The following is a 26,168-nucleotide window of genomic DNA, read 5'->3' as shown; positions in this document are numbered from 1 at the left end:
GGTTTAGTCAATTCCGCTCAGGTAATTTTGATGTCAAACATTGTTGGTGAGTTGTCGAAAACATCGATAAAATAATGGAATAGTCATCCAAACATTGTTTCGATTGCCCAGGAGCTAAATATTGCAACAAAATCGATTCATTTATGAAGCGGATAGTTACTGGTGATGAAAAGTAGGTCACTTTCTACGTCAAGCGAAAACAGTGGTAGTTGAGTTACAGTGAGCTGGCGCAAAGAATAGCCAATCCACGGTCAGGAAGGTTTTACCATGAGTTAAGTGGGATCGGCAGTAAAGCATCTACTATGAACTGCTCCCAACCATCTGAAGAAAACAATAACCCAGAAGCGGCCAGATTTGCCCAATAGGAAGAAGATTTGCCCAATAGGAAGAAGTTATCCATCAGGACAACGGCCGGCCACACAAATCAATAGTGATTCGCAAGAAGCTCCGAAACTTGGTTAGGAGGTTTTATGCATCCACTAATAGTTCGAACCTGGCACTAAGTGATTACTATCTATTTTTATCTACGGCAAATGATTTTGTTGGTGAAAAATTCGCCACAAGGAAACTTTTGAGGATATAATTTGAAAATATTGTGCCCAAAAATATCGGCAATAGTTTAAGTCCAAAACAATAAGAACTAACAATTTTTGATGTTTTACTCCTAGTTGTCAACATTTTGAGGGAAATTTGAATTTGAACTTTCTTATTGTCTACATGCCCATGGTATAGGGTGCATACATATGTAGGTGAGTCATTTCTTATAATTTATTTTGACTTTATATAAATTTGTCATTTGTTTTAAATTATTGAAACTTATTGTTCGATTAATTGTGCTAAAACATTCATTTACACATAGAAACCATGAGTAATTCTTCTAACGGTTTGCTCACAAAAAATACAACGAATTTCAAATTGCACACACGGGCGCGCAGGCACAAGCAATACGTAACGAGCGAAATTGAGGTAAATTTATTTATGCATAAACAGATGTACATACCTACATTTTAGTCGCATATAAACTTTTAAATCCCTACAGGTCAGCTGCTTTCGACCAATAGGCATAAACATAGATCCCGACGCTCACTGTCATCTCATTCGCCACAATGGTCACTGCAATTTCGATACGAAACTCATCAACTATTTGGAATTCGCTATTTGTACTATAAGGATCGATGATCTATCTTGGTTTGGCGAGGTCGGTTATGTCGTCTGTTCTCTTGTGATGCTCCTGTTTTTCATATTCTTCATATTCGTAATGACCAGGTGGTTGTAAGTACCAATGTACATATGAATTTCTGCGACACACTAAGGGCACGCAATATTTTCTAAACAATTTTTGCAGTATTTTACCAAATGTGCTTACCTTGTTTAACTGGTCTACAATTAAGGCTTACCACTGTGGCATTCTTATTGTGTCAACTCTGTTCATCTTGCCGAATTTGTTCAAAATTTCGATTATTTGCAACTCACCAAAAGAGATATACTCCCTTTTTCTCACGGAATTGGGAAGCAAGACGTTTACCATGTATAGTATGGGATTGGGATTAATCGCAATTAAAAGAAATTCGCATGTCTCGCCATTTAATTGCATCGTTAGTCTGTTAGTAATCTTGCTTGGAAATATATACGTGTATATCTTGATAAGTTTTAAAACTAAAAATGATATTCTACCCAAAGACGGGCAAGCTGATTTAAAGTTAGAATGGCATGCCAAATTATTAATCATCATTTATTTGGTTTATCTTTTCGCTCAACTCTACGATCCATTTAAATCCGTGCTTTCGAGAAGTAGTACCAATGTTGATGTTATTCCTACGCCAGAACAAATCGAAAATGAAAATGTTATAGTGGATGTGCTCGACGAAGTGATCACTGCAATGTCGGCTGATCATGGTGAAACCACGAATTCCCCTTTCAAAGTGAATTGTCAAAATTTGTATGGAGACATTTTCGGAAGAAAGTATATAATCTTCAATATCTTGTTTGTAAGTATGAAGAGTTTCTAAAATGTATAAAGTGTAAACTAAGAACAGTAAGAAAATTAAAGGGAAGTTTTTGAACCATGAGATCTGATATTAATTTATACCGAACACTACAGATGTTTACATATACCATACATACATGAAATCAAAATGAATAAGTTGAGCCGGTTAGTCCCTGAAAGCACTAATTTCGATATTTAACTTTAAATAGCATACTCGACTCTTTTTTAAAAAATTGTGTCTCAAAATATTTGATTGTATGCAAAATTTGTCACGAACAATGAATTTGTGACCGCTAGTTCGGGCGATAACTTCAGCAAACATCTAGATATGTAAAACTTTATACAATAGTATTTTTTCTTACAACCGGATTCCTTACGTTAATAAGCCTATAGCTTTTCGATCATATGCTATTTAAAACATTTTTATAGTAATGTATCAATAGAAATAATTAATTTTTTTATTTATTTATTAATTATATTTAATATATATTTTCAGGCACCTATGTGGATTATTCTGACCCTATTGATTCCTGTTATAAACGAAAGCTTACCTTTCCAAGGTTGGAATAAGTATCTTCTAAGTGCAAATCTTATGCTCATAACGTTACCATTAATCGTATACATAAAACTGGAAATTTGCCTTGCGTTTTTCCTTATTGGATTTCTAGCCGCCCTTGTTTTACTTTTTAAGGCAAGCGCCACGGAGCCGCCTAGACTATATAAAGTAAGTATGCAACTGAGGCTCATCAGTATTCCAAGATCAACAGCCTTCTACAAAAAGTTCCCTACATTCTTCTAATCATTTCAATTTTTAGAATTATTTAGTAGTAAGAATCAAATTGGCTAGGCGAGCCAAAGGAGTTTTTAATATTTACTTAAGTACATCAACACTAAAAATGTCGAAGAAAAAAAAATATAGCTTCAGAAATAATGCAGTTTGTACCACAGTTTCCCTGCGTATTGCAGAGGATCGTACTAGAGGTAGAGGTAAAATTAGAAAGTCGGAATATGCCTGATAAAATTTATTTTTATAAAAGTGTTAACCTTATTGTTTAAATATTTTTGAGGGTTGGGTTTTTATAATCTGTCAAGAAAGTTTACTGAGCATAAATATTACCTATTCATAGTGTTGGTCCTTGCTGTCTGATTACTTATACATCGACATTTTTTCAAGACGTTTCCATATTATTCATATACGTATGTATATATATATACATATATTTGTGAATTTCCAGGTCTTTAGTGTACTTGGATTATTTGCTGCATTCATGATTTGGCAGTTACTTACCATGGAAGCTGATTCTTTAATTCATCAAAGTCTTCAGTATCTAATACGATGGAATCTCGATGATGTTACCGTTGCAAGTTCCTCATTTACAAATAGTGTTACAGGTAAATACAAATATTTGAGCATACAATTACTGAGTTACGGCTGTAAACTAAATGTAATTTGTTCTGTTTTTGTTTGAAACTTCTTTGATAATACCATAGGACCGATTTTGATCAACTTTCTTTATATTTATATCTTTATTTGCTATTTTTTTAGAAATGATTTTGATTTACGAATTAATTAAGTACGCTGAAGTGGATATTGCGTTTGGTCTCGTCACCGGCTTGGTTGTTTACAATACAATAGGTAGCTTTCCTGCCATGATTTTCCAGCCTTGTTTTGATGCATCTTCCATTGTGAGTGGGCGAAGTATTTCCATAGTGTACAATATATAATATATTCTAGTAAATGTTATTGTTACTCTCGCAGTATGTGAGTATAATAGTTCCACTTAATGAATGTTTGTAACAATTGAAACAAATTGTGTGATATTTTGAAGCACTTTCTCGTCTCTACCAGTGCAGTATTCGCACGATCTTAACTTACATAAATGCGAGAGTTTATAACGTTCGGCTGCATCGGAAAGAAGCACTTTCATGCTTTATTAATTAAAAGTTTACTTTTTTTGTATTTGCAGCTTTTCATCACTAACAATAATTCAACCATATACGTGTTCCTGTTCTTGATGATCGGATATACATTTATTGCTCTAAGCATTTCTAATTTTGAACTGCGTCGTAGCTTTGGCATTTTCTTAGTCATATTTTGCACAATTTTCTTTCTGTTTATAATATTATCGGCCTATGAATTTATACACCCCTATGGCTCCCAACATTCTTCTATAATTATCTTTAATTCGTTGACACATTCTAATTGGTCATAATAATTCAAATTAGTGTATAATATATAAAGAAAAGTTATAAATTAAGTAAATAAAATATTGTTAGAATCAGACGATTCAAATCTCTCATTGTTCGTATTTTTGATAATGTCAATAAAATTGAGTAAAAAAGCAGTGTGTTAACCCGTGAACTGATTGTGAAACGAAACAGCGATCTGATCAAACCCATGCGATCTCTAAGAAAGGTTCTCCAAATATGAGCTCTTGATTGTAACAAGAAGGTCCTCCGGCTTACAGTTTTTAATCGCTTTATCTCGCTTCCAATGAAAAAATAGTTTGTTTCATAGGTTTCATAGGAAATTGAATGTTCTACGAAAATGTCTCTTACGACATTTTTTTTATAAATTGTATAACTCAATGAAAAAGAAGCATTTTAAATTGCAAAACTCATTTGTATGAAATTTACTGTTCTACCGAAAGTGGTCTCTTTTTATACTCTTACAACATGTCGCTACAAAGTATAATAGTTTTGTTCACCTAAAACTAATCGAGTTAGATATAGGGTAGTTATTTATATAAATGATCAGGATGAAGAGACGAGTTGAAATCCGGTTAACTATCTGTCCGTCCGTCCGTCCATCTGTACGTGCAAGCGAGTAAATTAAGATTCAAAACTTTCAATTGGTACAACGAATCGTATTAACGAGGGGCATCTCTGGACAAAACCTCTTTGAAAAGTGGGTGTGGCCACGCCCTTAATACTTTTAATGTATATATCTCTCGAACCATTCAAGCTATATCACCCAAATCTCCAAAGGGCAAACCCTTGGGTATCTTTTACGACATTGCGAAAATAGGTGAAATCGGATGGTAACCACGTCCACTTCCAAATAACGGTTTTGTTAAAAATTACTTAAAGTTCAAAAATAATATTTAAATGCGTCAGAGCTATTAAAATTTACATCCGGGATGGTATGAGGAGGCTCTATAATCATATCTCCAGATCTATTCGACCAATTTTATCCAAATTTGACACATAGCATCCTTATGACATTTCTACATCACAACGTCAAAAATTGCTAATTCGAACTGCAACCATGCCTACTTCCCATATAACAAAACTATAAATTACATCTGTTTTTTTCACTTTCCAGTATACAAATCAAGCTGCCAGTGAATACGTCGGGGTGAAACTTTGCACAAATAATACCTTTAAGGTACGTCATCTCAAATCTTAATATTGTCAAAATCGGACCATAACTGTTCAAGCCCCCAGATACCGATGATTTAGACTAGAGTTATAATATTCAAAAGAAAAAAACAAATTTGCCTTAAAATAGTCAAACTTCAACCGTTAATATTTTTCAAATGATACTTACAGTGCGAGCAAAAAATAACATTTTCATTTTCCAAAATTTTGTAATTATAGAAAAAAAATTGTTTTTTTGTAGCTGACGTTTGTTAAATACTTGGCTAGTCTATTATAGCCTGACATTTTTGATAGAAACCTGCAACTAATTTCGTCATATTCCACAGGAAACGATCGTCAGGTCTAGTGGAGTAGCCGAGTGAAATATTTTATTGACGTTAAACGTTTTCTTGATATTTTGTCGTTCGTTTCTCTATAGGATTGGCGTCTGGTAACTGGGGCGGCCAAGTAACGATATGGTTTTCTTGCTTCCATTGAGTACAGAGTCTGCTTCTATATTTCAGATCATTACCTTCTTGCAGTATCCAATTATGGTTATTTTTTTTGTAAAGTATTTCAAGTGACTTCCGTAAACCCTTTTTATATAATTCTATAATTATAACCGCGTGAAGCACCTCGAAACCCCAAATCTATGAGCAGAAAAGCATCCATTAACATGCACCTCTTTTTGGGATGCCTAAAACTCCTTTGAATAAATCTTTGTTCTTTTCTTAGCCAAACTCGTCTCAAGGAAAAATACAAAAGTTGACTCATCTGTTTGCTTCAATCACGGTGAATGTTTTCCAGCGTCCAATCTTTTTTCAATGTGTGTTTTTGAAAGTAAGAGTTTGATTATAGTACTGCTCCGTTTGATGCTAGATCTTTGACGTCTTAGAGACACAAGTATATCTAATCCCTTTTTAAACAACACTTTCGTTTTTTTCTCTTACACTGAGTGGCGGTCTCTTTATAACTTTGACCTCACTTTTAGATGTCACTTGAATTCTAACTCTTCCTGTGTTATCATCTACGTCTTTAGATTTTCCATAACGGTCAGATCACCTCTTATTGATCGCTCAAAGGAAATACGTTTTTTATTGTTATACATAAATGGGCTGCGAAGCATAGAGCGGAAAGTGTGAGGTCCATTGAACTATTTTAGGAGGTCTAACTGGACACTCTACACTAGGCATAAATGCGGTAAGGCTGACTCTCTTGTCCTAAAAGGTGAAGTGGAAATATCTTCATTTCCAATGTTCAGCTTTAAATTAAGGTTGAAATATCTCGATATTTATATCCTCGACATAACTGGCGAATTGAATGGAGTTATTACTAGTCGTCTAAGCAAATTTGTGACAAACTTACAGCACCTTGTCGATACAAATGAGTCTTTTGACCCATACTTAAAAATTTAAACAAGTATCAGCTCCATGATCTAACTTAACCACACCGATTTTTTAGGGGTATTCAAACTGAACATGTTAATCTGGTAATTCGTTAGTTGATACCTCGTTAAAACGCTTTACTGTGAATATACTTTTTTCTCTATCTCAGTAGTGTGGTAAACTTTGTTCCAAAACAGTTGATTCAATTTTATTAAATACTTATTTTTGAAAAATTTGTCCAACACTATTTTGCAGCGAACAGCAAATTTTTTTTTTTCGTAATGAATCCAATGAACTTTTTAGACAACGACGCAAAACAAATAGCTGATTTGATGTTACCATGTAACAAAAAACCTATCAAGCTTCTCACACTGGTACTTCGTTACTCGGTTAAACGATAACCTATTAATTTTAGCAAAACAAAACGCATGTAAAAAACTACCGAATAACGACTAACGAATTAACAAACTGGCGTGAATACCCTTATTATAAAGATGAGGAGATAATAAAATGCAAGATAATAACGCTTACCACCCAAAAAAAAATAAAAATTTTCCCGTTCCCACGATAATTGGGTGCTTGTAACCGGAACTAAGGATTTTCACCTCAGCAGAAACAACAAACTCAAACAACATTATGTCTAAGCATCACCAGGATTTTAGTCCACGCTATATTGCAGCTAAATCATGTATGAGTATAGCTGGAAAGTATATATTTGTAAAGCTTTGAAAAAATACTTTCACATTTCTTGTTTTACCTAACCACTTACCGTATGCTACAATGTGTCATATGCATAAATGTAAATATTATATATACGATTAAAATATTATTTTTGTAAATCTTTTAATTTTAGTGTTTATTAAATTCGAGTATAATCAACATTTAACACTGTAACATACATAACTACGCGCCTTATATATGTATTATTGAATAATAATTTATTATCAACAATTTTGGAATTTGGAAACGTTTGGCCATTGATTAAGTATAATTGTTGTACAATTAATTTTCTTAAAATTTTAAATATAATTTTGAAAATTAGTTGGCAGAGTAATATTAAGAAGAATTGGCTACGTTTTGGCTTGTTTACCACAAGCAGCTATCACTAAAGAAAATCTATCTATTAGAATATCTAAGCAATTATCTCAATAAGTTTATACCACGAATAAATATGTTCGAACAAAACTCCAAATAAAGTAAATAGATCAAAAATATTGAGCACACCTATTAAAGATACTTTATAATAAGATTTTAAAATAGGACACACAATGTATTTAATGTAATTAAATTAAAAACGAATTATAGAAGATATAAGTATACGTATTATTGGACTTGAGAGTTATTACTTTCCGCACAACTTTACATAAAAAGGCTATTTTAAAAACGTCATAACATATAATCCATTGTAAATCGTTTTACTTTTTAATAATATCCTCTTATACTAAGCTTGTTCATTATACAATTCTTAATATTTTTTTCATTCATTACTAAAATAGTGAGAAAGCCCTTTTTTTAAAAATATACAACGTCTACCAACAGGGATGACGATATTTTGACAAGTCGTCGTGGCCATGTTTGTTTATGGACCTGTGGCAAATTTTGTCGGTGTATTCAGTAAGGTTTGCCATTTCACCATGTCACGTTTCACTTTGACATAACGCTTGGAAATTGTCCAAGATTATTATGCAAAGTTACGTTCTCGAAAAAATCATTGAAAAAACTTTCATTGAAAAATCATCTTTTAGATGAGGACTATTTTTGGCTTAATGGCTTCGTCAACAAACCAAATTGCCGCTATTGGGATGAGTCAAATCCTCGTGTGGTTTAGGTAATGCAATTGCATCCCTAAAAATGTACCGTTCCGTATGGATTGTGGTATGGCGGCATCAAATGGCCTTATTTCTTTCGAAATGAGGCAAAATATGCCGTTACCATCAATAACGAACGTTATAACACGATGTTGACCGACTTTTTTCCCTGAGTTTGATAAAATCGACGCGACGATATCTATTTCCAACAAGACGGTGCACCGCCTTATGTTTTACGTCTAAACATGGACACATTGGAGATATTGGCCGACATCTTATTCAATTTTATTCATAAAATTATCTGCATAATAAAAAAAACAGAACCCATTTTGACCAAATTTGGGTGTTTTTTATCATCACGTCGTTCTTGTTAGTAGACCCTATGCATATGTATGTAAATATAATGTATTTGAACTATGTACGTAAAACTGTCTGTACTTTTAGTTGTGGGTATAAAGTGTGGTAATAAAGTGCTAGAGGAGACTCTAGCGGCCAAACATGGATTTATTAAAAAATTATTATCCACTCGGTCAAATTTTTTGGTGTTAAAGAGTTTTCAATGGTTCTCGAACCTAATTCAAATTTGTTTAACACCGACGTTTTTTTTTTTGTTTTGGCAACGAAATAACTGAAAATATGTACGACGCAATAATTGCGATTTATAGTAAGTTATCACCTTAAGATACAATATATTTTCTGCGCAATCGTTATGATTTCTACTGTATTAAGTAGGGGGGTTCAGAAGTCGACATAGGTAAGTGAATTTTAGATCTAAAGTAAGATTAAACAAGTAAGGAAGGGCTAAGTTCGGATGTAACCGAACATTTTATACTCTCGCAAAGTCAAATGGTATACTCGTTTGAGATTTCTTTGTGGATTGACTGATATTTTCGGTAGAAGGTCAACTATAGGCACTGGGATCCACATATTTAGTACTTAGGGGTTTGAACAGTTTCGGTTCGATTTAGACAATTTTTGGCCGCAAGGTGGCATACTTTAATTGCATTATTCACGCAAAGTTTTACCCCGATATAATCATTGTTACCTGATTTGCATAGTGGAAAGTGAAAGAATCAGATGGAATTGAAAATGGTGTTATATGGGAAGTAGGCGTGGTTGTAGTCCGATTTCGCCCATTTTCGCACTATGACATAGAAACATGAAAAGAACGTTATGCACCGAATTTAGTTGAAATCGGTAAAGCAGATCCCAAGATATGGGTTTTCACCTAAAAGTGGGCGGTGCCACGCCCACTGCCTAATTTTCAACGCGGTTCCTATAAAGTCATCTCATACCATCCCAGAGATAAAATTTAATATCTTTGGCGTGTTTAGTGATTGATTTATCGCGCTTTTAGTAGTTTTTAACAGTACCGTTATATGGGGAGTGGGCGGAGTTGCATCCCGATTTCAACTATTTTCACACCGTCAATAGAAGTGCTAAAAACATTTGCTTCTAGTGAATTTTGTTATTATAGCATTAGCGGTTTAGGAGATATGCACATTAAACCTATTAAAGGCGGGACCACGCCCACTTTTTAAAAAAAACGTCTAACTGCAGATGCCCCTCCCTAATGTGATCCTGTGTACCAAATAACAGTCTTTTATCTTATTGCGGAGCTTAGTTATGGCAAGTTATTTGTTTTTGATTAATGGCGTTTTGTGGGCGTGGCAGTGGTCCGATTACGCCCATCTGCAATACCAACCGTCTCACGGTACCAAGAAACATGTCTACCAAGTTTCATAAAGATATCTCAATTTTTACTCAAGTTAGAGCTTGCACGGACGGACGGACGGACGGACAGACAGTCACATTTCAACTCGTCTCTTCATCCTGATCATTTATATATATATAACCCTATATCTAACTCGATTAGTTTTAGGTGATACAAACAACCGTTAGGTGAACAAAACTATTATACTCTGTAGCAACAGGTTGCGAGAGTATAAAAATTCGATACGTGTTGCACTCGAACTACATATGTGCGCAGAGTTGTAGACATATATGTATGTATATAAGTTCTAAAATATCGTTAACAGAGGGTAGATAAGTGGTGTAGAAAAATACCAGAAAAATTTCACTACAAGTTTGTAACACCCAGATGGAAGTTTTGGAGACCCTCAAAATATATATGCATACGTAGTTAGTTTTTGAGATATCGATTTGAAATTTTGCACATGTCCTTTTGTTTCGAAGAAACTGCTCTTTTTAAAAAATAAAATAACCGATATCGGACCACTATACCATACAACCGTTATAGAGAGAGTGGGCGAGGTTATAATCAGAAATCACCCATTTTCAGAGAGTGGGGAGGGATGCCAAAAAGATTGATCTTATTGGCTGTTTCTTGCTTATTTTGGGTTGCTATAACCGAAAATGATAGTAAAAATTTCGAATGCGTAGAATTTTTTTAATTGTGGTCAAAGGGTTTAGGGGTCAAACCACCACCCTTTGCTAAAATGACAAAACTAGCTGTACGTGATGGAAAATTTTTGAACTCAAATTCGTAATCAGCACAATTCAAATACCCGCACAGACCTCTTAAGACATCAGTCGCAATTATTTCCTTCAAATTTGTTGAGTAGTGTATTCATATTATTATTATTACGAATTCGGATGTCATTCCCATTTACTCGAATAAATAATTTTTAATAAGAAAAGCTTTCTCACATTTTAATAACGATGTTTAAGTCTCTCCTTAACGCAATAAGCTAGTCTCTTTTTCCATCAAAATTTTGCCCAACAAAGCCAAGCAAAGAATGATTGGCGGCAAATGCTAAGCATGCTTTACAAAACTACTCATTTTTGTGGCATTTTAGGGCCTTAAACGTAAGTGCTATTATGCAATAAATAACGCTAATTTGTTAATAAATATACATAAATGGACATTTTTGGATGGCGTGTGGAGCGAATTATTCTGATTCCTCATCTAAATATCCTGACTAACCTTGTGTCATATGCTACATATTTATAGGAAACCCACCATTTTAATATTTAACTTATCAATTGACTTCCTTCTTCTCAAATGCCGCATTCGCATTGACATCCTCATTACTATTATTACTGTTAGCTTTTAACAGCTTGGCATTGTTACAGTTCACTTCCGCCGCTCGATCAGCAATTATACTTGACCAATTTGCGTTCGCCTTAACGATCTCAATGTCACAGCGCAGCTTCTGCAAATCCGCATAATTTAGCGTTGATTGTTCGCATGCTTGCAACACTAACAATACATTCTCCAATTGGTTGGCGTACACACGCAAGCGCTCATTGTTGCTGTTCTCCTGCGTTTGCTCGGGTAGACACTGCATTTCACATAAAATATTTAGAATATTAATATAGTCAATAATAAGTAATTAATCAAGATATTATATTGCAATAAATACCCGCTGGCACTGAACAAACGTGCTGAGGAAGTCTCGAATCTTGAGTTTATTGAATTGACCTTCTGTCTGCCACATTTTGAGCAAATTCAAAATGCTCTCCGCATCGTTTTCTGCCCCATTGCCAATGATTTCACCTTCGGCGGGTGTTATGTTGTGCAACGCTGTTTGGTTGGGGCAGAGTAATTGCTGTTGCAGGGGCGAAAACTCAACTGTCGGTGAGAGTTTTTTGTAATTGCTGCAGAGCGTACTCAAATTGCAAATGTCCTGCGTTAGACGCTGTTGGTTGGCATTATATATATTTTTTTTTTCAATTTTCAATTAGCCAATTCGTGAGTGCATTTGTTTTATATATTACATGAAAGTTGTATGTATGTATATATGTTTGCTTGATGAAAATTAATACATGAATTATGTACATATTATGATATGTGTGTGGGTACGTATGCAGTTATAATGTTAAAAAAATTTCGACATTTTTCGCTTTTAACGTTATGTTGTTTTTGTTGCAAATTGGAATATGTTTCGAGTTTTTATTTATTATTATTTAATTATTTTTGAAGAAAAATAATAAACATTGATGGCGATTGATGATGGGGAGTGTGTTGAAATATCATGTTCGGAATAAGTGAAAAAATAAAATCACATTAATGAATTTCATGAAATGAATCGAGATTTTGATGTTTGAGCGATATCAAGAAAGCTTAAATTTAAATTAAAAGGAACAAAAATACAAACCAGGAGAACAACACAAAAACGATTTCACTAAGCTAAACGGTTAGAACTGTTATATACGAAGCTCGTGTGAATAAATAATACTATTTATAAATAGTAAAATTGGATTTGATGTGAAAAATAAAATAATTTAATATATTTAGAGCGACGGAATTAATTATTTATTTATTTTTTTTTGTTTTATTCTTAATGTTGGAATCAGTCATGTTGTATAAATGGATAATTAGTAGGGTTCTGATTAATTGTGTTGAGAATTAAAATGTAAGCTCCAAAATTTGAAAACATTTTGAGAAAAAATGGTATCTGAATAATTTTAAAAACATCGTTTCAGAGATATCTTTTTTAGAGGCGTTCGTTAAAGAGTTGTTAAAGACCGACATAATACATACATAATTGCAATTGTAGTGGTTGGAGAACTCTGGGCTCAACTTCAATTTTTAACTGATCAAGTTGCTCTAAAATAGATTTGTCTATCTATTCAACCAAGGACTAATACTTCGTCAGTAAATAAAAGTGACGTTATTTCATTGTTGTGCAACATTTACATCATTGCAGCTTGAAACACTTATTACTATGAAATCAAATTCAGGAGGCAACTGCCGGAATTTTGTTTACGCCCAAATTTGAGTATCATATACTCGTAAAGGTACTAATCAAGAGATCCACAAGTAGTAAAAACCATTTTGTTACAAATAAATAAAACTAACATGCACACACATATATGTACGTACCATATACATATATGTATATATATATATACATATACATGTGTTTGTATAATGTATAATAAATAAAAAATTGTTTTTCAATAAAGTAAACATACATACATCAATGTAGAAATTTTTATTATGTAAATAGGAAACAAATTTGCGACAAAATAATAACCATACGATTAATCGTCCAGAATATAAAATAATAACTTTAGATATAAAGTGCAAATAATAATTAAATATACATACGTCTACATAAATCATTATTTGGTAAATGTTCATACAACCATAAGACTGTCTGCGCATTTAAATGCAACCAAATTGTGTTTCTGTTTTCATTACTTTCAAAAATAAATATAAAAAATATATCTATGTACATATATCTAAACTTGTGGCCGAAGATAGTAAACGTTAAAGTATACAAGTATCGAGATAGCCTTTTCTTAATTATATTGTATTGTTTCCTTATAGTAAGCCATTGAAACTAAAATAAATGTTGAGCTTTCGAAAGTGTTCACTGACTACTAAAATTTCATTAAACAAATATAAATAACGTTTAATACTTTCGACCACGGAAATACATTTCATTTGTAAAAATTTTTGTGTCGCTGCTGTTTTAAGGTTAGGTTTGGCTGATAGGCTAATGAGGCACGCATAGACCAGTTTTGATCCTTAGCGATACCAGATGGAGTGACGTTTTTTAACTTAATTATGTCGCAATTTCTTATCGTTTCTTTTTCGTTCCATTTTCGGCTATCGTTTAGGAAAACTAATACTCGAATCATATAATTCATATTGAGACCAAAGTGTGTTTAACAAAACTAAAAATAATAATAAAATTATAATAATAATCGTGTGTTAATTAGTTGCATTCATGCGACTAAGTTCGGTATGTGTTTAAGTATATGTGTAAAAGTATCCATGTATCTGTGAGTTCTACAACCAAAATAAATGCTTGTGCAAAAGCAACTCAATTCTAATGCAAAAAAATTATTAATCAATCGATGATAGTATTTTAACGTTTCTTTAAAATCTTACATCGATCTCATTACGGTGTCGTTGCATTTCAGCTTTCGTGTTCGACAAATCGTTGTTCTTTAACATTAGCTCTTGTGTAGCATCCATAAGCTCATCTTGCAACTTTATGTTCACATCCTGCAAATCTTTTATTTTCTCTAACATATCCTCTTTATTTTCTTGTAGCTTATTCCTGTTAACAAAAAAGAAAATTATTATACAATATATATTTTTTATAGTTTTTTCCTGCATTTGACTCACTTATCGACAATCAGTTGCTGTATGCAATTATCGTTGTCCATTTGTATAAGACGCAGGACCTTGAGCAATTTGGTTACCAAGTTGTCTACTTCGATCACCTGGTCCACCACTGCTTGGGCTGTGCAATACTCCATTAGGGAAGGCATTTCAGCCACCGAATCATGGCAACTAGCATCATCTGAGTTATCATGCTCGCATTGACTGTACGTATTGAGAGGTTATAAATATACCGTTAATGAATGCAACTAATTTAATACGGTTAAAATTATATAATACACACTTCAATTGTAATGATGCCTTTTGTACACTTTGCATGTTGCTGATCTGCAATTCCATCTGTTGACGATTCACAATAGCTTGTGACAAGTTATGCAATGATTCATCGCCAGACGGAGGATTAATCAGTTCCGACGGTACTTCCAATTGAGAAATAACACCCGTGCATGATGAGACCATATTGTGTGAATGAGAATCGGGCATTGTGACATCTTCCAACACGTTGTCCATCATTAGACAGGGTTCTGTTTCCGAATCGAGCATTTCAGTGGAATCGGAGTCATCTGGAAAAAGAACAGGAAAAAAATCAAGTTTTATATTGACAGTTATGGAAATAAGACCTGGCTCACCACCATCTCTATTCTTTATATCTCCATTATAGTTGTTATTATTTTTTGACGTAGCTTGACCGTTTGAATCACTCAAACCAGCATTTTCAAGACTAATGCGTTTTCCATTTCGCGCCAATAGTTTTTTACTAGACGGAGTAGTTGCATTGCGTATGGCACTTATTACGGCCGCGATGAATGATTGATTTCTTTGTGGCGACAAAGATCCATCACTAGGTTGTGGTAAGAACTGTTTGGATTGTGTGCAACAGTCCAGTCCGTTTACATTAATGTTCGATGGCAATCGACCCTGATAATCTTCTACATTTTGTGTTGATCGCGTCTCCAATGTGTTACTGTGATTTTGTTGTTGTACTTCTGGCTGGAAACCGATATCCTATCGATGATGTCCAAATAATTAATTATCATACATCATTCTAAATATTCATATAATGCGTAGCAAGCAAGCAAGCGAATTGTATACGCTGTTATTTTATCGAAACTAACTCAGCTCTACTCTAACACAAAGTATATTGAATTTTCATAATACCTAAATACTTGTATGTATAGTATATTATCAGCAAACCTGTATGAAAAAACTATTATATGTAAAAAACGTAAATTTCCGTATGGCGAAACAATTTTTTACAGTGGGTTGAAATATAGATACCAAGTAATATATTTTAGTGATTTCCATTTAGAAGCAAGTATTTCTTATAGCTTTGACAAAAGGATAGAGAAGGAAAAGGAAGAGAACGACCAGCATCTGACCGAGACTTATTTATGTTCTAAAGACTGTTGCAGGTTAAACTGTTACATATCCAGACTTAATACCAATCATATCTCATGAATACAATTAGTCTCAGCATGGTGTCATATCACCTTTTCGGATGCCTACCCATACCAACGAATAAATAATATGCTGCCTCCATTGTAAAAGCTCGTTCTTTGTCCTCCCGTTAGATGAGTTTGACGTCAATAAATAGTTAAGTCACCTCTAAACAGGGTTAAGATAGCAGGTATGACAAGAACAATCAAAACCTAGTACTTTTGAAATCAATTTGATTGCCTCGATCGATAACTCTCAATGTTATATTATATATGGACCAAATATATAAAAATTGTTGATCAAATTTTAGCTTAATGCTACGAAAAGGTTATTAATAATACAATATACCCGTAACAGTACCCAAAAATCGTCTTGACTATACATGTAAGCGAATCGGATGCGGATTTATAACCCGATAATGACTGTCAAATGATCAGCATTTCACAAAGTATTTGTGTGATGTTTTATTACTTTACAACAACAGCAACATTTAGCAGTTTAAAATAAATAGATATGTATATAAGCTAAATAATTTCCCCCGGCCCAATGAATATGCCCCAGTAGTACAAATGCGTTGAATGATGCGCGCCTTAAAGAACAGATATTAATTACATGCAGAAAATTAATGTATGCGCTGCATTAACTGCGATCTATAACTATGTTAAAAAAATCAAACAATCTAAAGCTAAAACATTATTACAGAAAGAAAAACCCACCCTAACCATTAATTGTCATTGGCCATCTTGAGGAGCATCGCAGGCCATCTTCTCATGAATAGAAAGCGTTCAAAAAAGGTAGAAATATTTCACCTATGTAAGTCTCAATTGTAATTTTCAATATGAGAAATTTAATAAAAAAAATCAATCCACATACACGTAGGTTTTATAACTTGAATTCTACTATCTTTGTTTCCTTGATTTCATGGATCCTTTTCCTAACTTCGCAAACACAAAGAGGCCGAACCCGTAAATTTAAAATCCATATTAGAACTTGGTTTTGATCAGCCAATAATTCATGCCAAATTTCGTGAAGCTATCTTGTCAAATAAAAAAGGTATGCATACAAAAACTTGATTTTTATCGGTCAGTCTGTATCGCAGCTATATGCTATAGGGATCTGATATCGGTAGTTTCAACAAATGAGTAGCTTCTTGGAGAAAAAAGTTCGTGTGCATAATTTCAGAAACATGTCTCTAAAAATAAAAAATTTAAATAAAACTAAGGGACTAGTTGGCGTATACAGAGAGACGAACCAACAGACGGACATGATCATTTACATACATATTTTATAGTGTCCGACGTTTTTTTTGGTTGTTACATAATTCGTGGCAAACTTAATATATCCTGATTGAAAATATTTGTCGTCATACCTCCAAATCGTGTTCAGTTATATTGTAAGTGGACACCAATTGTTCAACTAAGCTATCCAAACGAGAATGCAGGCCCGACAATGCGGCAGATGCCCCTGAGACCGAATAGTTTTGTTGCATCATAATTTCTTTTGATTTACTTTCCAGCGCTGCATATTTGGACTGTAGCATACGATTCTCCTGCCTAAAATAAGCCAATATTAATTTGAATTAATCCATTTTAGCATGTTTTGCACTGAACTCACCTTCGCTGCTCATTGAGCCGCACTAAGTGACGACATTCATCGCGCAAAACCTTCACTTCTTCTTCACGTCCCGACAATTTTTGTTTGCAAGCTTGATGCTCATTCTCCAATTCTTTTAATGCATCACATAATGCTGATTTTTCATGTTGCAAAAAGTCCTGTAGCTCATTCGACTCCTGCTCTATGGCGGCTTTTTCTTGCAATAAGCATTCCTGCGCGGCCAGTGAACGATTCATTTCGTGCTGCAAGGATCGGCACAACTGACGCAGCTGTCCAATCTCATGCTGACGCTCGATTAACTCATGGCCACTCATTTGTATTTGCGATTCCAACATAAGTAAACTATCGTGGCCACTTCCACTACCTTCGTCCGAGGTTGGTGTGGTAGCGTCGCCGTCCATACTAATGCCACTCACGCTGCCGCCTGTAAGGCCGTATTTTCCTCCTGCTAAGCGAGCCTTTTCTAACATACTCATCACCCGTTCTGTATTCAAATTTAATTCACGCTGTGTAGCCAACTTCTCTTCACGTTCGCGTTGAAGTTTAGCACTTAATTCATGTTCACGCTGCGCTAATTGACGCACTTCATCCCGTAATCGCTCTAATTCAGCGTCACGTATATCAGTCTGTGTGGTCTGTTCATTTTGTTCAACTGCATCTACAGCACGCGTTGCCGGTGTCCGACCAGCAAACACATTCTCCAGATCTTCTCCAGTGAGCGCCGTCTGAACGCTAGTCTCATGGTATATGCGCGTTTTAGGCGGCTGCGCTGGTGTTTTTCGCGTATGTATCAATGAACGCGGTTGGTTACTTTGTGGCGTTGATGCACCAAATGCGCTTACGAGGCTTCTGCGTGTGCTTACCATTACGGACGTGGTCATACGTGTATCACGTGTTATTGAGCTGCTGCGCGAGTCAGGTGTTGCCGTCAAGTCTTCGACGGACTTTTGTTTACGCCGGCGCGGCAACGTGCTGTATGGATTTGAACTGGTATTGTTGCTAGTGGACTTCAGCTCCATCGATGCCATCATGTTTGAGGAGCGCATTTTCAGTGACATCAAATCTGGAGTTGCAGACACACCGCGCTTCGCAGCCCCGCTAGCTGTGCTAGCCCGGGAATTGCCAGGCCAACGGCCATCCTCTTGAGGGGTACATGGCGTACGCGCTCGACTTAATGAGGGTGTACGTTGTACTAGGCGCTGCATGCTCATAGACTGCGTGCGGCTCAGTGTGTTCGGCAAGGAATCCGGCTTTTGTGGTTTTGTGGCACGTGTCGTCGTAGTGGAACGAAAGGATGAAGTTGGTGCAGCCATTAAAGTTTTATTAGTGGCATTAGTCGACTGGGGCTTTTCAGCATGACGTTGCGCTACTGTCGACGCTACTGCAGGTACATGACGCGACAAAGATGAAGTACGCTTTACACCAACAGGACGCGTACGTGGTGTTGTTGCGCTACTAACTTGGTTGCCACTAATGGAAGTTGAGTTTCCAGAAATTGGTGTAGTGCTGCAATCTACACAAATAAAAACGATTGTTACTTTTGACTGTATTTATAAAAAACCTAGAACAGACTTACCACGTTCTCGCATACTGCGGGACATTGGAGTGGCAAAAGCGCCACGACCAGCCTCATAAACCCTCATTTTAGTTTTAGTACTGCTTGAGCGTCGTACTGGTGTTGTTGACACAGTGCCACCACCCAGCATTGAAGAACTTTCGCTGCCGTTCTCGCTGTAACACTCAAAGCTTTGCGTTGCTGAGGACACTGCACCGTTGGTTGTGCTGATCGCCAGCTCTGAGCCACAACTAAGCAAACTAGAGTTGCCCGATGTATTTAGACCTTGCATACTTGCGTTGCTCACATTAGCCAGCGGCAGCGCTACAGGCATTGTCGTCTGATTATTGACATCCTCTATACCGCCGGTGCTGCTGGCGTAGCCCCCACTAGTACTGCTCAACGCACGTTGTAATGTACAGTTTTTTGTGGCGACACTACCTTTTTCATTGCAATTGCTGTCAATATTGTCGTTATTGCTAGCAATTTCTCCATTAGCAAGCTTCGTGGTCGCTGTATCAAGGCCACTATCACTACCACCATCGCATTGACTACAGTCGCCCTCATTCAACGCTAGAGCTGCCATTTTACTATTCAAGAGGCCATTGCAATCGCTCTCGAATTGTGGCTCGGCGGCCTTAATATTAAAGGAATCATTGGCTGGTTTATCAGTACTAGGAATACTTGTTATGCTTGGCGGTAATTGTATAATGATTTCTGATTCATTGTTTATTTCCTCACTAAAACCGTTACACGAATCTTCTTTAAATGCAAACTTATCCGATTGCAGTTCATCTGCTTGTTGATTTTGCTGTTCACAATCCTGAGAAAATAATATGGCGGACATGTTCCTCCTGTTATGGCTAGTGAGTGTTGCACTTAAGTAAAGCTCTACAATTATTGATGCATTTTATCTGAAATGTAATGTAAAAAATATAAAAATTAGAATAAATATCGTATATTAGACTTTTGTTTGCATTTATATCAAAATAGTATTATCTGTTAGATTAATAGCAAGATAGAAGAAAAATATAGATTACTACAGTGTCAAGATATTACGTCATTATATTTATGTATGAGAACCACTACCCTTAAGAGTTCCTCAATATTGTTAATAATTAGTAAACACCCAAATGAAAGATATGTTGGGCAATCAAGTCAGTCAGCCTTCTGAGTATATTTCTGTGTAAAGATAACGGCCTTTTGAGTAAGTTTAAGTTCTTAAGGGATTTGGGACTTTGTATATTCAAGCATAACATTTGCATATCCGATAAATAGTACTTAAACCATCCAAATGGACTTAAACCAACAAATTATAAAAACATATACTTGTATGTACATACTATCCAATGAAGGATCGTAATTTTATTTAAATGAAATTATGGCTTTAATCTTAGAAACCATAGAAGTTCATGTTAGTTTTCAGTTTTAGAAATACAAAATAGTCACATGGTGGTAGATCAGATGAATACGGATTATTAAAAACTCAATCCCTTTTTCATCTACATAAATTTAATTCATGTGGCACAAAACGTGCGCAGACCTTTCTTTTACCCAAATCTTCAGTTAAGTTCTCCAAATTGTGTTTTATCGTATTTAATTCCTAAGCCAACATTATCGTCCTAATTTAATTTGCATCGGACATTTAACACCAATTCAGCATATTTACCGGCTTCTGAACGACCTGGCCGTTGGTCGTTATTTAAATCATCACGAACATTTTTAAATCGTGTAAACCACGTACTAAAACATAAATTCGTATGTCTCAGCAAATGTATATTTTAATGCAACAAGTTTTCAATAGGCAACGCTGCAAGTTGTATGAATTAAATATAAAGTTCGGTTATTTTTGGGACACAGTTGTAGAATGCATTTGTTGTAACAGTCATCCAACATGTCGATACCATTTCGAATGAGTAAAGCTTGGAAGCCTTCATTTTGAAGGCGTTTGTTTCCATTGTTGACTCCTCATTTGAGTAAAATCTTTTTTCAAACAAGATTTAAATTTTTTTTGAGTATACAAAATTAGAGGAAGTAGCATTAAGTTTAGATCTAAAATCTCTCAGTCAAGACAAATACTTTGCAGTCAAAGTATATCATATTTAAATACTGAAAGAAAGTAAGTAGCTTTAGTTGATCTCAAATTTCCCAATACTGACCTTTGTGAATGTACATAGTGTTTGCATATATATATTAGGATGTCCGTTATTTTCCAAGTTGATTTTTTTTAACGCTTCCTGAAGTTTAAATTTTTGCCCAATAAAAACAAGGGTCAAGCTCTTTATTTCTTATTTAAACCGTGCCTAAATTATATTTCTTTTCCCATGTATATAACATGGAATTTTTATACTCTAGCAACATGTTGCTACAAAGTATAATAGTTTTGTTCACCTAACTTTTAGATATAGTGTTATGTATATATATAAATGATCTGGATGACGATGTCTGTGCAAGTTGCAACTTGAGTAAAAATTGAGATATCTTTATGAAACTTGGTACACGCGTTCCCTGGCACAAAAGTGAGTACGAGTTTGTAGATGGACGTAATTCAACGCCTTCCACGTCCACAAAACGCCGTTAATTGAAAACCTATAAAATGTCATCACTAAGCACATAATTAAGATATAAAACTGTAATTTGGTACAAGGGATTGCAGTAGCATGGGGCACCTATTGGCTAAAAATTTTGAAAAGGACAGGACAAATCCCTTAAGATATACTACCGACAGTATTCAAATGGATGAAATCAGATCATACCTCGCTCTCTCCCCATATAACGGTTTGTTAGAAATCAATAACTAAATGCGTCAGAGACATTAAATTTTACACCCAGGATAATACAGGAGAGCTTTATAGGAGCCAGTGTCAAAATTGGACAATGGGCGTGCCACCGTTCACCATTTTTCATCCTTACAGTGAAAAAATGGTCAACAATGGGGGAAATTGAATTAAAACTACGCCTATTGTTATATTACACAAATTTGAATTCCACCTAATTTTTTTACCTTCCAGTATACAATTAGAAAACTAAACTTTGCAAAACGAGTGCCTTCAAGATATGCCATCTCAATTCTAAAAATTGTCAAAAGTATTAATAGTCAGTGTCCATGATAGACTTTTCTCGAAATTATAGTTCAATATATGAGATATATGATTGGAATCCGCAGAGAATCCTTTCCTAATAATATTGTATCTGTATCTCAAAAATGGATTTAATCGGGACAATCCTTCTCTTAGCCCCCATAAACCTAATATAAATATTTTCGAACTTCAGGCTGACCTGATACCGCATAAAACGCCCAATATGTGAGTTATATTAATAAAATGGTGGTTTTTCTAATAAAGGTGCATCTGTGTGCCCAAAATGGATAAAATCGAGTGAAAACTTGCCTTAGCTTCCATATAACTTATATCGGGATTCTGAAATATCCTGTTGGCTTTACCCCTTATACTATATTGGTGTTGATATGTGTAGTATCTGAATGAAACTCAGAGAGCCTTTTTTCTGTTAGCAGTATGTAGTAATGCCAAAAATAGATCAAATCGGATCAATACTACCCCTATCTCCATATGTACATCAAATGATTGTTGTCATTTTTACAAACCTCATACCGAATATGTCGGTATGTGTGCGTGTTATTTATTTATAAAATTGTTTGAAAATATGTTCTCGAGCATACCTTAACAATGTCAAAAGTTAACACAAAAAGCCCCAATATACGTTGCATAGTGATTTCTACCTTTCCAGCTGACTTTAATCCGTTTAGGTTGACCAAAATGTGTGATATTTTAATGAAATTAGGTGAACAAGTTTTCTTAGAAATTATTAAATTATATTAATGATTTAGATGTAAGGATTTGGTGTAAAACTTGGTATAAACCTCATATCCCTAATATAATGAATTCTCATCCTCTGGTTGACGTTTTCCACATCGTCTCAATATTAAAATCTTCGGTTGAGTTTATATCACCTATGAAGCTGTTTTTAATATAATTTTAACTGCCGCGAATTAAAATATAACAATAAAACTAAGTGAGTCTAAACGTATAATATAACTTAATAAAATAGAAAATTTTATTGTAATCCATTCAGGATTTCGTCTAAGAATGAGTGTTAAATTTTTTCACAATATTTTTTGTGATTTATTTTTTTGCCAATACCTGAAGGTATTTAGCCGGCCTTGATCCTTGCAAGTTGCAAGGCAATAAATGTACACCCGAATTTAGCCCTTCCTTACTTGTTTGTTATGTATTTTGCATTAAGCAAGAATTAACCTGATATTCTAATACAATTACAATGTTCAGTACATTTGATACACAATTTTAAATGCGTATAACCTTTAAAGAAATATTTTTATTAAAAGAATCATTTTGTAGAGTGGAAAATTTTGTATTAGAATATATGTTTTTCATAGTTGAAGGTTTATTTTCTTTGGAGATAAACAATTTATTGCAAAAGATCAAAAAATCCTATGTTTAATATACATATGGCAAAAGTAAATTGATTTAGGCACGGTTTAAATTGAAAGTAAAGAGCTTGTTTACGATGGATCCTGTTTTTAAGAAAAAGCATAAACTTCGGAGGGCATTTTCAAAACAGAAATCAAGTTGTGAAATAACAGACACCGTAGTATATATATATGTACGCCTGTATGTAATATTAAATCATGTAATTGTATAAATATTGGCAAAGTAATGCAAGTCAATTTCAATGCGTCGACTTACTATTTTATTGAATTTGTGATGATTTGTTCATACAGTCACTACAGAGGCAACATTTGTCCGCGAAAAATATTGTCAAATTATACGCTTAACGCTTATTCATTGTACACAGTTACGACAATTTACCGTAATGACGTATAACTACAACAATCACTAACAACAATAATATCATTATAATTGTCTATAACATAAATGGAATCACAACAATAAACATATCTACTATACATGGTTGTAATTATATCGGTGCATAAATACTCAATGACATGATTTTCAAATATTAAATTGATTGCCTTTTGGTACTCGTATGTGCTGTCGATTTCACCTAAGATGCTAACATCGGAACACTGCAATGTAATACATATGTATGTACCTCTGTATATGTTTATATGTATTTTTATGCATAACGCTAGTGCATTCATACAAATGCGTACATATAACATAGACACTCATTTATGGCTTGATTATTTAGTACACTCTATTCTCCACGGATTGGGAGCATAAGTTTAAGTCGGTCGTTCACTTCCTGCTACAAACTTATATGTATGTATGTATGTTTGTATAACAACTTCACAGATGCTGTGGATTTTTAATGATCTTATTTTTTTAGCCCTCGTTATGTTGCACATTAGTACATATTTGTATTCACATACATATGTATGTATTACGTATATATGTACATATGTACATACATATATACATATGTGAATGTATGGTAGTTGTAAAGTAAGCACTTATATGAGTGCCGCTTACCATCTGAAACTCTAAAAAGATTCTATGTAATAGGCGCGGCTAATAGTCCAGTAATTCAATTACCGTGCGAATGTTTTTTTAAATGAAATTATATACTGAGTATTGTTCATCTCCTAATATACTCTGAAAACAATTATTCAAATGAAAATAAAAAAAATTAGTAGCATTGAAATTTACATTGACCATATTTCCACGGATCGAACATTACACATATAACATATCGTATAGAGTCAAGAGGCGATTCATACAATCAAACTAAAACAAGAAAAAAAGTTGACTTCGGTTGCACCAAAGCTATAATACTACTGAGAGAGTAGTTTGTATATATACAGACAGACGGACATGGCTAAATCAACTCAGCTCATCATGCTGATCAATTATGTATATATTTTAAAGCGTCTTCGACGTTTCCTTCTGGGTGTTACAAACTTCGTGTCAAATTTAATATACCCTGTTCAGGGTATAAAAATGTCTAGAAACTCGTACATCATCCTTTTCACTTTAAAACTTAAGATAGAAGTTTGCTAGGGGCACGTACATATAACTGATCTTGACAAGCTTCAAACTAATATTAATATTCATAACAAGCAGGTTTAAAAGTTGAAAGCATTTTCATGAAAAAAACCACTTAAATTTAATTTATATGTTTTGCAATCGACTTTCAGAAGACATGTGTATACATTTCATAGTCGCCAGACAATTAATTCGTTAGATATAGCATTTTAAGTGACGAAAGTTTTGTTATTTTAAAAATAAAACTTGGACTACAGTACAAATTAGATAACAAAGGAACTTGTTCGATATATAATATAATTCATAAGTATTTCGGTATGCAAAGCTCACAATCGACACAATACCCCAAGTATCAAATCCATGAAATATGGCAAAATTGCTTTGAATTGCTTTCAAATTGGTCGATATTCTTCGGATCCCGCCCCAGCGACTTTTACCTTTCTTCAAATCTTTCGGCAGGAGAGTAAATTAGCAACGTTGAAGAGGTCATCCCACGACTGAGACCTACAATATTTTGAAACTTTTCCAAGTTGGAAGATCGATACAATCGATGTATAGCTCTCCATAGCAACTGTAAATGTAAAATAGAATTTTATAAACAACTTGTATTGATTACTAAAAAGACATACAAAGGGAAATAAGTAAATACTCTTCTTCTGTCATGGATTTATTTATTTTTTTTGTTTCTATTTTTAACAAACATCTACAAATTTTCGATAATTGCTTTACTTGTCATAACTTATTAATACCATATCCAATATAATATTTGTAACTTATATACAAAAATATGAAAAGCCACAATAAGCTTGCCGTTAAATAAATCAAACACAAAAATTCCCTGTCCCAAACTTCCAAACGACTTTTGATTATACAAATATTTAGGGTTGAGCCTTGTAAACACAAAATACCAAATTAACAACAACCAAAATATGCAA

The 26,168-nt window shown here is 34.3% G+C and overlaps 2 protein-coding genes across 13 annotated transcripts in view; one reads left to right on the top strand and one right to left on the bottom strand.

The window, feature by feature from the left end:
• The first annotated feature begins 734 nt into the window (after positions 1–734).
• On the top strand, positions 735–4,200 carry LOC118682744 (mitochondrial sodium/calcium exchanger protein). Its single transcript, XM_036372166.2, has 7 exons — positions 735–966; positions 1,040–1,272; positions 1,346–1,988; positions 2,484–2,711; positions 3,223–3,379; positions 3,534–3,673; positions 3,955–4,200. The coding sequence occupies exons 1-7, from the start codon at positions 865–867 to the stop codon at positions 4,198–4,200; spliced, it is 1,749 nt and encodes a 582-aa protein (XP_036228059.2). The 5' UTR covers positions 735–864.
• A 6,131-nt stretch (positions 4,201–10,331) lies between these two features.
• corn (microtubule-binding protein cornetto) overlaps positions 10,332–26,168 on the bottom strand; it is a 40,474-nt gene continuing 24,637 nt past the window's right edge. For 5 of the 12 annotated variants that reach the window (XM_036372176.2, XM_036372172.2, XM_036372171.2 and 2 more), the window contains 9 exons: positions 19,271–20,163; positions 17,695–19,207; positions 17,450–17,633; positions 15,273–15,648; positions 14,927–15,206; positions 14,647–14,847; positions 14,407–14,578; positions 11,927–12,202; positions 10,339–11,845 (listed from right to left, as the gene is read on the bottom strand). In XM_036372176.2, coding sequence (XP_036228069.2) covers positions 11,543–11,845; positions 11,927–12,202; positions 14,407–14,578; positions 14,647–14,847; positions 14,927–15,206; positions 15,273–15,648; positions 17,450–17,633; positions 17,695–19,207; positions 19,271–20,096 — 4,131 coding nt within the window. In that variant the 5' untranslated portion in view covers positions 20,097–20,163 and the 3' untranslated portion in view covers positions 10,339–11,542. Of the gene's footprint in view, positions 11,846–11,926; positions 12,203–12,367; positions 12,407–13,486; positions 14,579–14,646; positions 14,848–14,926; positions 15,207–15,272; positions 15,649–17,449; positions 17,634–17,694; positions 19,208–19,270; positions 20,164–25,670; positions 25,805–26,168 lie in introns of those variants that run through there. The other 7 variants (XM_036372177.2, XM_070111884.1, XM_070111885.1 and 4 more) reach the window with 7 other exon arrangements.

The sequence above is a fragment of the Bactrocera oleae genome, chromosome 6 (assembly GCF_042242935.1).
Source record: "Bactrocera oleae isolate idBacOlea1 chromosome 6, idBacOlea1, whole genome shotgun sequence".
Taxonomy (NCBI): Eukaryota; Metazoa; Arthropoda; class Insecta; order Diptera; family Tephritidae; genus Bactrocera; species Bactrocera oleae.
The sequence above is the reverse complement of the archived record's forward strand: the minus strand, read 5'-3'. Positions and strand labels throughout refer to the sequence as shown.

Coding starts and splice junctions, on each gene's coding strand:
- LOC118682744 (XM_036372166.2), top strand. CDS start 865: ATGAGTAATTCTTCTAACGGTTTGCTCACAAAAAATACAACGAATTTC. Junction 2,712..3,222: donor AGCCGCCTAGACTATATAAA/GTAAGTATGCAA, acceptor GTGAATTTCCAG/GTCTTTAGTGTACTTGGATT. Junction 3,674..3,954: donor GTTTTGATGCATCTTCCATT/GTGAGTGGGCGA, acceptor TTGTATTTGCAG/CTTTTCATCACTAACAATAA.